This window comes from Pseudophryne corroboree, chromosome 10, assembly GCF_028390025.1.
Source record: "Pseudophryne corroboree isolate aPseCor3 chromosome 10, aPseCor3.hap2, whole genome shotgun sequence".
Classification (NCBI taxonomy): Eukaryota; Metazoa; Chordata; class Amphibia; order Anura; family Myobatrachidae; genus Pseudophryne; species Pseudophryne corroboree.
This window is the reverse complement of record NC_086453.1, coordinates 42,201,674-42,216,597: the sequence shown is the minus strand read 5'-3', so window position 1 is coordinate 42,216,597 and position 14,924 is coordinate 42,201,674. Positions and strand designations below refer to the sequence as shown.

Sequence of the window (14,924 nt, the reverse complement as noted above, 5' to 3'; positions counted from 1 at the left end):
GTCCACAGATATTGCTTGAGGGTCTCTTGACCTGGCGCAATACCTGTCCAGTTTTTTGTTCAGGCGGGACGCCATCATGTCCACCTTTGGTCTTTCCCAACGGTTCACAATCATGTGGAATACTTCCCGATGAAGTCCCCACTCTCCCGGGTGGAGGTCGTGCCTGCTGAGGAAGTCTGCTTCCCAGTTGTCCACTCCCGGAATGAACACTGCTGACAGTGCTATCACATGATTTTTCGCCCAGCGAAGAATCCTTGCAGTTTCTGCCATTGCCCTCCTGCTTCTTGTGCCGCCCTGTCTGTTTACGTGGGCGACTGCCGTGATGTTGTCCCACTGGATCAATACCGGCTGACCTTGAAGCAGAGGTCTTGCTAAGCTTAGAACATTGTAAATTGCCCTTAGCTCCAGTATATTTATGTGGAGAGAAGTCTCCAGACTATATCACACTCCCTGGAAATTTTTTCCCTGTGTGACTGCTCCCCAGCCTCTCAGGCTGGCATCCGTGGTCACCAGGACCCAGTCCTGAATGCCGAGTCTGCAGCCCTTTAGTAGATGAGCACTCTGCAGCCACCGCAGAAGAAACACCCTTGTCCTTGGAGACAGAGTTATCCGCTGATGCATCTGAAGATGCGATCCGGACCATTTTTCCAGCAGATCCCACTGAAAAGTTCTTGCGTGAAATCTACCGAATGGAATCGCTTCGTAAGAAGCCACCATTTTTCCCAGGACCCTTGTGCAATGATGCACTGACACTTTTCCTGGTTTTAGGAGGTTCCTGACTAGCTCGGATAACTCCCTGGCTTTCTTCTCCGGGAGAAACACCTTTTTCTGGACTGTGTCCAGAATCATCCCTAGGAACAGCAGACGTGTCGTCGGAAACAGCTGCGGTTTTGGAATATTTAGAATCCACCCGTGCTGTCGTAGAACTACTTGAGATAGTGCTACTCCGACCTCCAACTGTTCTCTGGACCTTGCCCCTATCAGGAGATCGTCCATTTTCTTTGAAGAAGAATCATCATTTCGGCCATTACCTTGGTAAGGACCCGGGGTGCCGTGGACAATCCAACCGGCAGCGTCTGAAACTGATAGTGACAGTTCTGTACCACGAACCTGAGGTACCCTTGGTGAGAAGGGCAAATTGGGACATGGAGGTAAGCATCCCTGATGTCCCGGGACACCATATAGTCCCCTTCTTCCTGGTTCGCTATCACTGCTCTGAGTGACTCCATCTTGATTTGAACCTTTGTATGTAAGTGTTCAACTATTTCAGATTTAGAATAGGTCTCACCGAGCCGTCTGGCTTCAGTACCACAATATAGTGTGGAATAATACCCCTTTCCTTGTTGTAGGAGGGGTACTTTGATTATCACCTGCTGGGAATACAGCTTGTGAATTGTTTCCACTACTGCCTCCCTGTCGGAGGGAGACGTTGGTAAAGCAGACTTCAGGAACCTGCGAGGGGGAGACGTCTCGAATTTCCAATCTGTACCCCTGGGATACTACTTGTAGGATCCAGGGGTCCACTTGCGAGTGAGCCCACTGCGTGCTGAAACTCTTGAGACGACCCCCCCCCCCACCGCACCTGAGTCCGCTTGTACGGCCCCAGCGTCATGCTGAGGACTTGGCAGAAGCGGTGGAGGGCTTCTGTTTCTGGGAATGGGCTGCCTGCTGCAGTCTTCTTCCCTTTCCTCTATCCCATGGCAGATATGACTGGCCTTTTGCCCGCTTGCCCTTATGGGGACGAAAGGACTGAGGCTGAAAAGACGTTGTCTTTTTCTCCTTTATACGGCAATACTTCCATGTGCCGTTTGGAATCTGCATCACCTGACCACTGTCGTGTCCATAAACAACTTCTGGCAGATATGGACATCGCACTTACTCTTGATGCCAGAGTGCAAATATCCCTCTGTGCATCTCGCATATATAGAAATGCATCCTTTAAATGCTCTATAGTCAATAAAATACTGTCCCTGTCAAGGGTATCAATATTTTCAGTCAGGGAATCCGACCAAGCCACCCCAGCGCTGCACATCCAGGCTGAGGCGATCGCTGGTCGCAGTATAACACCAGTATGTGTGTATATACTTTTTAGGATATTTTCCAGCCTCCTATCAGCTGGCTCCTTGAGGACGGCCCTATCTGGAGACGGTACCGCCACTTGTTTTGATAAGCGTGTGAGCGCCTTATCCACCCTAAGGGGTGTTTCCCAACACGCCCTAACTTCTGGCGGGAAAGGGTATACCGCCAATAATTTTCTATCGGGGGAAACCCACGCATCATCACACACTTCATTTAATTTATCTGATTCAGGAAAAACTACAGGTAGTTTTTTCACACTCCACATAATACCCTTTTTTGTGGTACTTGTAGTATCAGAAATATGTAACACCTCCTTCATTGCCCTTAACAAGTAACGTGTGGCCCTAAAGGAAAATACGTTTGTTTCTTCACCGTCGACACTGGAGTCAGTGTCCGTGTCTGTGTCGACCGACTGAGGTAAAAGGACGTTTTAACGCCCCTGACGGTGTTTGAGACGCCTGGACAGGTACTAATTGGTTTGCCGGCCGTCTCATGTCGTCAACCGACCTTGCAGCGTGTTGACATTATCACGTAATTCCTTAAATAAGCCATCCATTCCGGTGTCGACTCCCTAGAGAGTGACATCACCATTACAGGCAATTGCTCCGCCTCCTCACCAACATCGTCCTCATACATGTCGACACACACGTACCGACACACAGCACACACACAGGGAATGCTCTGATAGAGGACAGGACCCCACTAGCCCTTTGGGGAGACAGAGGGAGAGTTTGCCAGCACACACCAAAAACGCTATAATTATACAGGGACAACCTTTATATAAGTGTTTTTCCCTTATAGCATTTTAATATATATAGTCATATCGCCAAATAAGTGCCCCCCCTCTCTGTTTTAACCCTGTTTCTGTAGTGCAGTGCAGGGGAGAGCCTGGGAGCCTTCCCACCAGCATTTCTGTGAGGGAAAATGGCGCTGTGTGCTGAGGAGAATAGGCCCCGCCCCCTTTTCGGCGGGCTTCTTCTCCCGTTTTTCTGAGACCTGGCAGGGGTTAAATACATCCATATAGCCCCCAGGGGCTATATGTGATGTATTTTTAGCCAGAATAAGGTACTATCATTGCTGCCCAGGGCGCCCCCCCCAGCGCCCTGCACCCTCAGTGACCGCTGCTATGAAGTGTGCTGACAACAATGGCGCACAGCTGCAGTGCTGTGCGCTACCTTATGAAGACTGAAAAGTCTTCTGCCGCCGGTTTCTGGACCTCTTCACTTTTCGGCATCTGCAAGGGGGTCGGCGGCGCGGCTCCGGGACGAACCCCAGGGTGAGACCTGTGTTCCGACTCCCTCTGGAGCTAATGGTGTCCAGTAGCCTAAGAAGCCAATCCATCCTGCACGCAGGTGAGTTCACTTCTCTCCCCTAAGTCCCTCGATGCAGTGAGCCTGTTGCCAGCAGGACTCACTGAAAATAAAAAACCTAACAAAACTTTTACTCTAAGCAGCTCTTTAGGAGAGCCACCTAGATTGCACCCTTCTCGGCCGGGCACAAAAATCTAACTGAGGCTTGGAGGAGGGTCATAGGGGGAGGAGCCAGTGCACACCACCTGATCCTAAAGCTTTTACTTTTGTGCCCTGTCTCCTGCGGAGCCGCTATTCCCCATGGTCCTGACGGAGTCCCCAGCATCCACTAGGACGTCAGAGAAAAATGTTTCTTTACTTGTTACAAATGTTTAAAAGATATAAGTTCTTTAACATAACACCAAAAATCCATATACAGGTCAGGGTACAATAGCTGGAATGGATCCCACCTTCACATTAACAAAGGTGCGAGCTCAGGGTGGAAATCAAATGCATAAGGCAGTAGTTTCCAAACTTTTTTGAATCATGGCACCCTAGAATATCAGAATTATATTCGTGGCACCCCTAGGCCAAAAATTTCTTATTGAGAAATGTAGAAAGAAATATTACACTAAGTAGATGGCGTTTATATGTCATACTTAGGGTCAGTTGTGTGGTGAGGGACAAGATTTGCTTCTGTTTGGCCACATATTTTATGACTGGCAGCCACCAGCACTGGTTTTGCCTATTATATTGACCATGAATACTTTTAATTGGTTCTGGACCACCAACCCAGGGCACCCCTGCAAGTGTCCCGAGGCACCCCAGGGAGCCACGGCACACAGTTTGGGAACCTCTGGCGTAAGGACGTGATGAATGTTGATTGGTGAATCCTACGCGTTTCGTGTTAGCAACTTCATCAGGGGTAAACAAACAATTTGGCTTCAAAGTGTGTGTAAACATGTTGATTCCTTAATTGATCTGCAAATTGGGACCTAAATCGCATAGAATGATACTGCAGATTCTTTAAATGTCAAGGCAAATTGAAAAAATGGCATCTGAAAATGCCCTATATTTATACAACACTTTCTCTCTGTTGACCAAACCCACTCATTGGTATGATGCAATGGAATCGCAATAATCAGTGATTACACTCCCAATCTCCTATATAATAGCCCAGATCTGTGACTTTGTGACTAATTTGCAAACGCTGGGTGGAGTCACAACACTGGGCGTAGTTAGTCAAATGAGTCACAGATCTGGGCAAATCTATAGGAGACTAGGAGCAGAAGGCCAGAAGCAGATAGTATGGGCATGGCACAGGCAGGGGTGCATACCTCCCAGCTTTCTTCAGGTAGACAGGGATGCATACCTCCCAGCGACGAAAAGGGGGAGTGGCTTCACGGGAGGGCCCCCATTTTCGTCAGTGAGGGGGCATGCCCAGTGCTCTGTGAGCTGCTGGCATGCCTCCAGGGGTGGATTATGAGTCCGGGGGGCCCAGGGCACTTGAGACAGGGGAGCCCTATCTCATTACGATGCCTGCTGTGGGGTTGGGGGCGTGGCCTAATCGTGGGATGCCTGGCCACGCCCCCTTATGCAAATTCCGGGATTTATTTTTTTATATGGAATTTTGGCCCCTCAGCTAGGGCTACATGCAGAGGAGGTGGTCGCTACCCCCTACACACCCGCACAGGCAGAAGAAAGCAGGGAGACTGCTGCCTCCCTGCAACACCACAGACCTGCCAACACACAGCAGCGTGTGCTGACTGTAGCACAATGCTGCCGCTGTTGCTGGCAGGACGGGTGAGCTTCTGAGCTGGGACAGAGCTACTCCAGCCGGGGGGGGGGCCTAAAACTGTGGGGCCCACAGTACGTACCCCCTGCCCCCCCCCCCCTTAATCCGGCTTTGCTTCCAGAACCCCGGGACAGTTGGGAGGTATGGGGGTGTGTGAGGGGGTATGCCGGACAGACAGATGGGCACCAGCTCACTTTGTGCTTGACCCGCCACATCAGCATACTCTTTGGCACGGAGGAGCGTCACTTTCTAGCACACTCCACGCTTCTTAGCTGCAGTTTTGTGGGGCACCTGCCGCTATGCAGGTTCCATACTGCCTCTGTTATCTCCAGCCCCGGCAACCCCACTGCTAGCTGCAGTGCTGCCGCCCGCAGTGAGGTGCGACCAGTTCCTTCACACACTTTAGCCAGCGGGTAGCGCTGCAGAAGTCCGAGCTGCTTGCAGGCTCCGACCCCCTCCTCCCTCCAGCTGCAGCATCTCCTGGGAGCTAACCAGTCACTCCCAGTCTCCCCTTACCACAGTGCCCAGCAGCCGCGAGGTCTGCGCCGCGTGCATGCTATGACCCCTTCCTCCCTCCAGCTGCAGCGTCTCCTGGGGGTTAATCAGTCACTCCCAGTTCCCCTTAGCACAGTGCCCGGCAGCTGCGCGAGGTCTGCGGTGTGTGACTGAGGAGGGGGGAGGGATGCTGACAGGCAGAGGAAGCACCCCTGTCCTGGCCCCGTCACCCCTGTCCTGACCCCGTCACCCCTGTTCTGACCCTGTCACCCCTGTCCTGGCCCTGTTACTGCATGCCCTCCAACTACCTTTTTGGCAGGAACAGTATCTGCAGTGCCTCCAGACCCCTCCTCAATGCACCACACCTCCGCACCTTCCCCTCCACCACATGCGGCACTCCACCCCTCCCCCACATGCTGTGCCTCCAGACCCCCTACACCACCCGTGGCTCCCACTCCTACGCCCCTCCACCACCCACAGCATCTCCAGATCCCCTCCACCATCCACCCCCCATATATGTCTCCCTCCATACCCTACACCCATCCACAACATCCCCGCACCTCTCCCACCCGTGGCACCCCTGCCACTCCCCTACCTACAGTGCCTCCGGACCCCTCCCCCATCTGCAGCCCCCACTCCTCTGCCCCTCCCCCACCCGCAGCACCACCCGACCCTTCCCCACCCGGGCCCCCCCCCCGCTTCCACCCCCCTCCACCTGCAGCATCTACAGACACCATCCGCAGTCCCCCCCGCACCCGCTACATTCTGTACATCGTGCCCTGCAGGTGCTGTTCACGCCATCGCAAGGGGCTGCGCCTCCTTCACCATCGCACGCCCTTTCATTGTGCAATATTTAACCACTAACAAAGGAATACAGGAAATACTCCATATAATACAAATATTGAACCCCAGAAAGGAATGCAAGGGTTAAGGGGGCGTAGCCCCTTGCGACGGTGTGAAGAGCGCCCGTAGTGTGCGATGAAGCACCTAGTAGATGCATGTGCATGGATCAACAGTCAGAGAAGAAACTGTGAAAGTGTCAGGCTTCTGGATGTGTGTGTGTGTGTGTGTGTGTGTGTGTGTGTGTGTGTGTGTGTGTGTGTATATATATGTACATATATATATATATATATATATATATATATATATATATATATATATATAAAAATCAGGCGCATCATGGTGTAGGTGTAGCTTTGAGGCTTTGACTTACTAAGCATTTCCTGGCTGCTGCGGCTGGCTGGGGCTGGAGGAAGCCTCAGGGCTGAAGACAGTCCTAGAGGTGGAGACGTCCTACAAAGGCTAATGGCGGGGCTGCTGCAGCTGCACATGTGCAGCAGCTCTGACGGCGGCCATCTCTTAGTTAGCTTCAGGTTAACGCTGCCGCGATCGGAGCTAAGCTCCACTAGCGGCAGCCGGCCAGCATGGGGGATGATGGCGACCAGTGAGAGGACATCCGGACCAGCCAAATGGAATCTGGTCCAGCGTCCTGGCATGCCAATCCACCGTTGACTGTTGGTAGCTCTCGAGCACCAGGGTTGGCAACCCCTGATCTAGATAATGCAGATAATCTGAAGGTGGAACTAACCTTCTTTACTCATTGTCCTATCAAGTAACAGCGCAAGATTAGGACAATTAAAAAGAAGTGTAAAACAGGTGAAACTTTTGGTTTTTTATTTTATATTCAACAATGCATAAATATGTAAGAGAAATATCAGATCAAAATAAATACATATAACAGAACACATAATGGTATTATGCTGATAATCTATTTTCCAAGAAAAGGGAATTATTTATTGCTTTCTTGTGAATTACAAACAGAAATAGTAAATAATTTGTTCTCTCTGTTTCCAATTTACCATATAGCTCTTTCCAGAAAGCCAGAAATCTACATTCCCAGGAATATAACTGCAGGTCAGGAGGTGACACTAACCTGTTCCTTTCCTGTCACCTGCCCTGGACTTTCTCCAACTTTCCAATGGACAAAGGGTGATCAGAATATGTGTAAAGACTCAACAGTGACATTTACCCCAACTCGGAGTGATAACAAGAAACCTATGACCTGTAAGGTGACCTTACCAAATGTTACGCCTACACAGACATCTATAAACTTGGATGTTCAATGTGAGTATATAGATTCCCTTACACATACTATTCCTCCTTGTCAAATCAATGCCTTATATCTTGTTTGCTCATAACACATTGCAACAATCTTTACCAGACACTGTGACCAGTGGCGTAACTAGAAATTTTTCTCCCCCAAGCCAAAAAATCCTTTGGCGCCCCCCCCCCCATACCCCCCATAATGGGCACTAGTAAAGGGGGTGTGGCTTCGTTGGAATAAGCGTGGCTTTGTGTAAAGGGGCGTGTCATTGCAGGAAAAGACTACCTTATACCCCAGTTTTGCAACCTGCACGCCCAGACGTTAGCCACCACAGGAAAGAAAAATAATCCTGATTCATGCCCCTTACATTATTTGTCATTTTTCCTCCTTATAGTAATGCCCAGTATACATTATGCCACATACTGCAATGGCCCTTAGACATTATTCCACACACAATAATGCACATGACACAATATGCACACACTTTAATGACCCCGACACATTATGCCACACACCGTAATGCCTGTGACACATTATGACAGGAATCGCAATGCCCGTTATACATTATGCTACACACTGCAATGCCCCTGATACATTATAGCACATACAATGTCTGTGACACATTATGACACACACTGCAATGACCCTGAGACATTATACCACATACCACAATGCCCGTGATATAGTATACCACACACCGTAATGCCTGACTCATTATGACACACACCGCAATGTCCGTGATACATTATGCCAAACACTGCAGTGACCCTGAGACATTATACCACATACCACCACACCGTAATGCCCATTACACATTAAGTTCTACAGTAAGGCTTCCAATTACTTTTAAATTACCTGCTCGTTGCCAGGGGTTTCATGCTCTTGGTTCCATGCACGGTGCGAGGGGTTTTCATGCTCAGGGTGTCATGCTCGTTGCCAGGGGTTTCATGCACTGGGTGTCATGCTCGTTGCTAGGGGGTACTGCTTGTTGCTAGGGCCGTGCTCCCAGTGCCACATATGCTCCCAGTGCCAGATATTCCCCCACAGTGCCAGGTATATGCCCCCAGTGCCAGGTATATGCCCCCCAGTGCCAGGTATATGCCCCCAGTGCCGGGTATATGCCCCCCCAGTGCCAGGTATATGCCCCCAGTGCCAGGTATATGCCCCCAGTGCCAGATATTCCCCCCCCAGTGCCAGGTATATGCCCACAGTGCCGGGTATATGCACCCCCAGTGCCAGGTATATGCCCCCAGTGCCGGGTATATGCCCCCCCAGTGCCAGGTATATGTCCCCAGTGCCAGGTACATGCCCCCAGTGCCGGGTATATGCCCCCCCCCCCCCAGTGCCTGCTTCCCCTCCCCCTCCTTTGTGTTGGAGGGACACGGAGCGCATAGCGCGCCTCTTCTGTGTCCCTCCCTCCTGGCTCTCCCCCGGCCGGTCTAATAAAGGAAGTGCCGGTTCGTGAGCCAATCAGAGCTCACGAACGGCACTTCCTTCCTTAGACCGGCCGGGGGAGAGCCAGGAGGGACACAGGAGAGGCGCGCGATGCGCTCCGTGTCCCTCCAACACCGCAGGGAGGGAGAGGAGACCGCAGATTGACAAGCGGACGCTCGTCCGCATGTCAATCTGTTCTGTCAGTGGCGCCCCCGCAGCCCCTCGCCCCCAAGCCACCGCGAGGACTGCGGGGGCAGTAATTACGCCACTGACTGTGACCATGGAAACAACCAGTCTATGTCGTTGGCAGGCATGGATTAGTCTGCTGGGAGATTGTTCCCAGTGGGAATATGGGATCAGGGAAACCCAGGTTGCACAATCCTCAAAGTAAGATACAGACACAGATATTTCGATAAATGTAACAGATTTATTGAAATATACTTAACTACAGGTCTTCAACCAGCACAAATATGTCCAACACTGCAATCACATCAGCAATCCTAGGAGCTCTTCCTCGGTCAGTAAGGCTAAGATAGGTTTCAGGGTCCTTAGTGTTTCTGCTTTTAATGTGGCTCTAAGGAGAAGGCTGCCCCGCCCTTCTTGCTTCTCACTTAGGGGCCTATTTATTAACATAATTTTTACTAAAATAATGTGAAAAGGGTGTTTTCTGTTTTCACACCTTTTTCACATTATTTTAGTATCACCTAAATGTATTAAAGGGAATTTGGAGCAGTTTTCATGAAAAACTGCTCCAAACCCTTTAATTGTCAGTTTTTTAGTAACCCAGATCGCATTCCCCATACTTGTAATGGGAAATGCGATCTGGCCCGAATTTACAAAAAAAAAAAAAGTAAAATAATACCGCATCGTGCCGTGTGATAATCTCGCCAGCTCAGGCTGGCGAGATCACAGGGCAGCACTGCAATCTGTACCCTTTTGCCCAGTTTTCTCTGCTCCTGGCAGACAAAGCTGTGCAGGGACCCGGTAGTATGATCAGCTATGTGTGTCCGATAGAAAAAAATAGTAAAAAATCAAACAAAACATACTTACCAGCCCCAGCAGCCAGAATCCGCTGCCGGGCACCAGGTCCCCAATATGCTGTGCTGTGACCCTGATGCAGTAAAGTGAAGCAGCAAAGCACCTGCGCACTTTACAGCACTGGGGGTCACATCGCAGAAGAAGGACCCAACGCCCGGCAGCCTCCTGAAGCAGTGGACATCGTCTCCTGGACTGGTAAGTATAAAATCCGGGGTGGGGGGTTCTTTTGCACGTGGGGGTAGTCACGGGGGGGGGGGGACCCAGCAACTAGCACATGCACAGCACGACATTGGGGTATTTTTTATGAAAAATACCCCGTTGATGCTGCGAAAAATACCCCAATGATGCTGCGAAAAATACCCCGATGATGCTGCCCACAAGCTCTGTCCCTGCATGTGATAATTGATACATCCATGCGATGTACTCAATTATCGCAGTGCGAGTTGGGTTGAGTTTATCACCTGTCATCCACATCATCAGATGCGGATGGTGATAAATAGACCCCTTATACAGATGTGTCTTCACATATCTTTGATGTTTTTACAGCCATGGCGTGGCGTTTCCGCAATGCAAATGCATCCCAAGAATGCGCACCGCCATGGCTGCTTTGATATGCTAATGACTGCAGGCATGTGCGTATACGCGCGCACCACGATCGCACACAGAATAGGCATTAATACTACGGGTAGTGGGAGCATATCCTCCCACTACCTATCCACACAGTGTCTCCCAATCCCCCTATCACTATACACATTAGCGGGAGCCTCTTTCTCCCCCTGCCTGGCCGCTGCTGCCGTACTGCTTCCATGTGTGTAAAGCGTTCAATGTAGCCTGCGTATGCATGCACCCGTGAACGCCAAACCATGGTGATGTATAGAGGCACATCTGTATAGCATAGCTAGCAAAGTGTGGATATAAGTGACAGATGGGGTTTGAAACACATAATTGGTTTACATGAGCTATGATATAGTTACATACCATACATAGTAACAAGCTAAACTTATCAGTGGTCCTTACATATATGGTAAACATCAAAACAAGTTGCACCCCACCCCAGGTGTTGTTGATGTCTCAGGATGTGGTAAAGAGACTCAAACTTTCCAGCATGATGCAAGACAGATTTGAAAGCAGTGAAATGACAAAATGAATGAGAGCCGCCATCTTGATACATCATTTTGTGTCTCCTATCAGAAACCATCCTTGCTCTCTTTCTGGATGGCATCATACACCTGAGCTTGTTGTACAGAATTGCATAATTTGTTTACAATCCAAAATATCACCTTTATAGCAATATAAATACACACAAGCAAAAGCAAGCCATACCATAGTATATGCAGTAATGCCTGTTACCCACTCTTTGATTCATGAGAACCAATTCCTCGGTCAGTAAGGCTAGGATAGGTTTCAGGGTCCTTGGCATTTCTGCAGTCAATGCTGACCAACAATATATAGCACCAGGCAGCACTGATAGGGTGGCAATTTTAATCTTGTTTTGGAATTATCAATAAAACATGCAATATATAACATTAATTAAATAGCCGGGATTCCATATAATTATAAAAACTACATACTATTTAAAACATATAAAATAAAATCAATTTAATATATAAGATGCTACAAAGAATGACTCTATATACCTAAAACCTGGACCGTTGGGGTGCCTTGAGGACCGCATTTGGGAACCTCTGCTCTATGGGCCTAATTCAGCATGAATCACAAAAGCAAAATCTTTCTCTAATGGGTAAAACCATGGGCCTAATTCAGACCTGATTGTATACTGTATGTGCTAAATTTAGCACATCTACGAACAGCTTTTCAACCATGCGGGGAGACACCCAGCACAGGGCTAGTCTGCTCCACATGTCTGGTCCTAGCCCCCCCACCCCCCCTTCCACACACACACACACACACACACACACACACTGGTGAAAAAGCATCGCACGGCAGCGATGTTTTTGCAACCGTCGAGTAGCTCCCTGCCTGCACAGCTTCCTTTGAACCTGCCACCCCCCAGTCTCAATGCATGTCCTCATGTTCTAATACTTCTTTACCTTTGAAGCATGTTCCCTCGCGGACTTTGTTACAACCCTTGATATACAGTATTTGAAAGTGTCTATCATGTTCCCCCTTTCCCTTCTCTGCTCCAAACTATACATATTAAGATCTTTTAGTCTTTCAAGGTAAGTTATGTGATGTAGGCCATGCACCATTTTAGTTGCGCTTCTTTGTACAGTCACTAATGTATTAATATCTTTCTGAAGATATGGCCTCCAGAACTGAACACAGTATTCTAGATTAGGCCGTACCAATGACCTATACAGTGGCATTATTACTTCTTTCTGTTGCTGATTCCTCTCCCAATGCAGCCAAGAATCTGACGGGTCTGGGACTCAGGGTCGACAGCACAAAGGTCGACACACTTTAGGTCGACACACCTTAGGTCGACATAGACAAATGGTCGACATGGACAAAAGGTCGACAGGAACAAGGTCGACATGGAAAAAGGTCGACATGAGTTTTTTATGCTTTTTTGATGTCGTTTTCTTCGTAGAATGACCGGGAACCCCAATTAGTGCACCGCGTCCCCTCGCATGGCTCGCTTCGCTCGCCATGCTTCGGGCATGGTGCCTTCGCTTCGCTCGGCACACTTTACCATTCCAATCGTAGTCCACGTGGATCGTTAAGTATGAAAAGGTTCAAAAAAAGAAAAATATTGTGAAAAACTCATGTCGACCGTTTTCCATGTCGACCTTGTTCCTGTCGACCTTTTGTCCATGTCGACCTTTTGTCCATGTCGACCTAAGGTGTGTCGACCTAAAGTGTGTCGACCTTTGTGCTGTCGACCTGGAGTCCGGATACCGAATCTGACTAGCCTTCCTCATTGCTTTGTTACATTGCTTACAGCCTTTAAGTCACCTGAAATAGTGACACCTAGATCCCTTTCCTCCTCAGTAGTTCCCAGTATAGTGCCATTAATACTATATTTACATAGCCTTTAGGGTTTTGGCATTAAAATGTTGTTGACAGATTCTTGACCATTTCTCTAGTCTACCTAGTTCAATCATTTGGCATACTTTCCCTGCTGTCACTGTAATCAGCACATGGAATAACTGAGTTTATAATACCAATCTTTGTCAGTGACTAATATACTGTAGGTAAGTAAACAATACACACTTATATTCCTATAATGTATTATTTTTGTTTGTTACAGATCCTCAAATTATCACTATCACAGGCGAGATCAAAGGTAATATAATTACAATGAAAAAAGAGGTAACACTGTTCTAGTGTATATATATATTTACATAGCTGAACACAGGCTCATTGGTACAGTATTTAAGGCTGAAGGCATTCATTTATATAACAGCTATTATTGTGGCATATCAGGGATGCACTGTTTCCCAGAAACTCCCCTCTCATACACATTTACATTTTAAAGTGGCACTAACATTCAGTGTAAAGCATGACAGGCCGTACACGGAATGCGAGTGTCACTTTACATTTTCAGCTTCAACCCGCTGAGAAGCGTCAGCTTACAAAGTCACCACTTTGTAACTATACAGTAGCCCAGAGTATCTGAGAACCCCATGACTGGTGTATATTGTGCCATACACAGGTAGATCTGCCTCTTGAGAATGCGTCTAACTTTCATTCTGTTCACATGGAGCTGCAGATCACAGAATAACTATTTGGCGACGAGATGCAGGCAATAATTGTTTCCCTCTCCCTATCTCCTGACCTCCCACCCCTACCCCATCCACAGAACACCCTCTCTGAATGCCCGGCAGAATGTAGTTCCAGCTTTGCCTCACCCAGGTAAGATCTGGGTACCTAACACTGCACATGATGCCTTCCTAAGAATACTTTCAGCAGGACTTGGGCTTGTGTCCCACGCGAAGAAATTCCTGCACATGTGTGACAGGTAGCTGTTAAGAGCTCCTCTAAAAGATGCAGGGGATCTTATTGGGCCTCACTCCAGCCGTCACGATATAAATAACAATTCAAGTATTTCACCATGGGCAGTAGTCCCGTAATAAAAATAATGAAAATGGCCTCAAGTAGATTAGGCCAACACAAAAGTGTAAAGGAAAAAATAAATCACATTGCCTTTGCCAAACTGTAGCCAAAGCATAGAGTATCCTAGTGACCACCATACAATGCAGAAAGCATTCATGTGACTTCCATACAATACAGAGAGCTTTTTAGTGAATTCCATACAATACAGAGAGCATCATTGTGACCTCCATAAAATACAGAGAGCCCCTTAATGATCACCATACAATACAGAGAGCATCCTCATGATCATCATAAAACACAGAGAGCCGCACAGTGACAACCATTATCCCAATTAGTATTATTAAAGCCATACTTTCAAATACAGCCTCATATTATTAACATTCCTTTCCGTTAATTGAACTTGCTGATGATTGATCTTTCTGTACAGCCTGTGCTGCTCTCACACTATACAGCTATAGGGGGTTAATCAATTACATCCGAGCACCCCCACACATATTGTAGTTAACAATGAGCTTTTTCTTGCACACCCCTTAAGAGGGTGCATGATAAAATACATGATTTATAGGTGATGTAATAGTGATGCCAGCATTCACATGTCATCCCAATTGCAACATCACTGACATCACCCCTAATTAAAATGACCACATGGAGTACAGAAATTCTGGTTATTCCA

General features: G+C 48.3%; 1 protein-coding gene across 1 annotated transcript in view; it reads left to right on the top strand.

The window, feature by feature from the left end:
* The window catches only part of LOC134965156 (sialic acid-binding Ig-like lectin 13), a 265,550-nt gene that overhangs the window by 122,814 nt on the left and 127,812 nt on the right, over nucleotides 1–14,924 (top strand). The window contains exons 4-5 of the mRNA XM_063941678.1: nucleotides 7,525–7,782; nucleotides 13,446–13,481. Of these exons, the coding sequence (XP_063797748.1) occupies nucleotides 7,525–7,782; nucleotides 13,446–13,481 (294 nt within the window). The remainder of the gene's footprint in view (nucleotides 1–7,524; nucleotides 7,783–13,445; nucleotides 13,482–14,924) is intronic.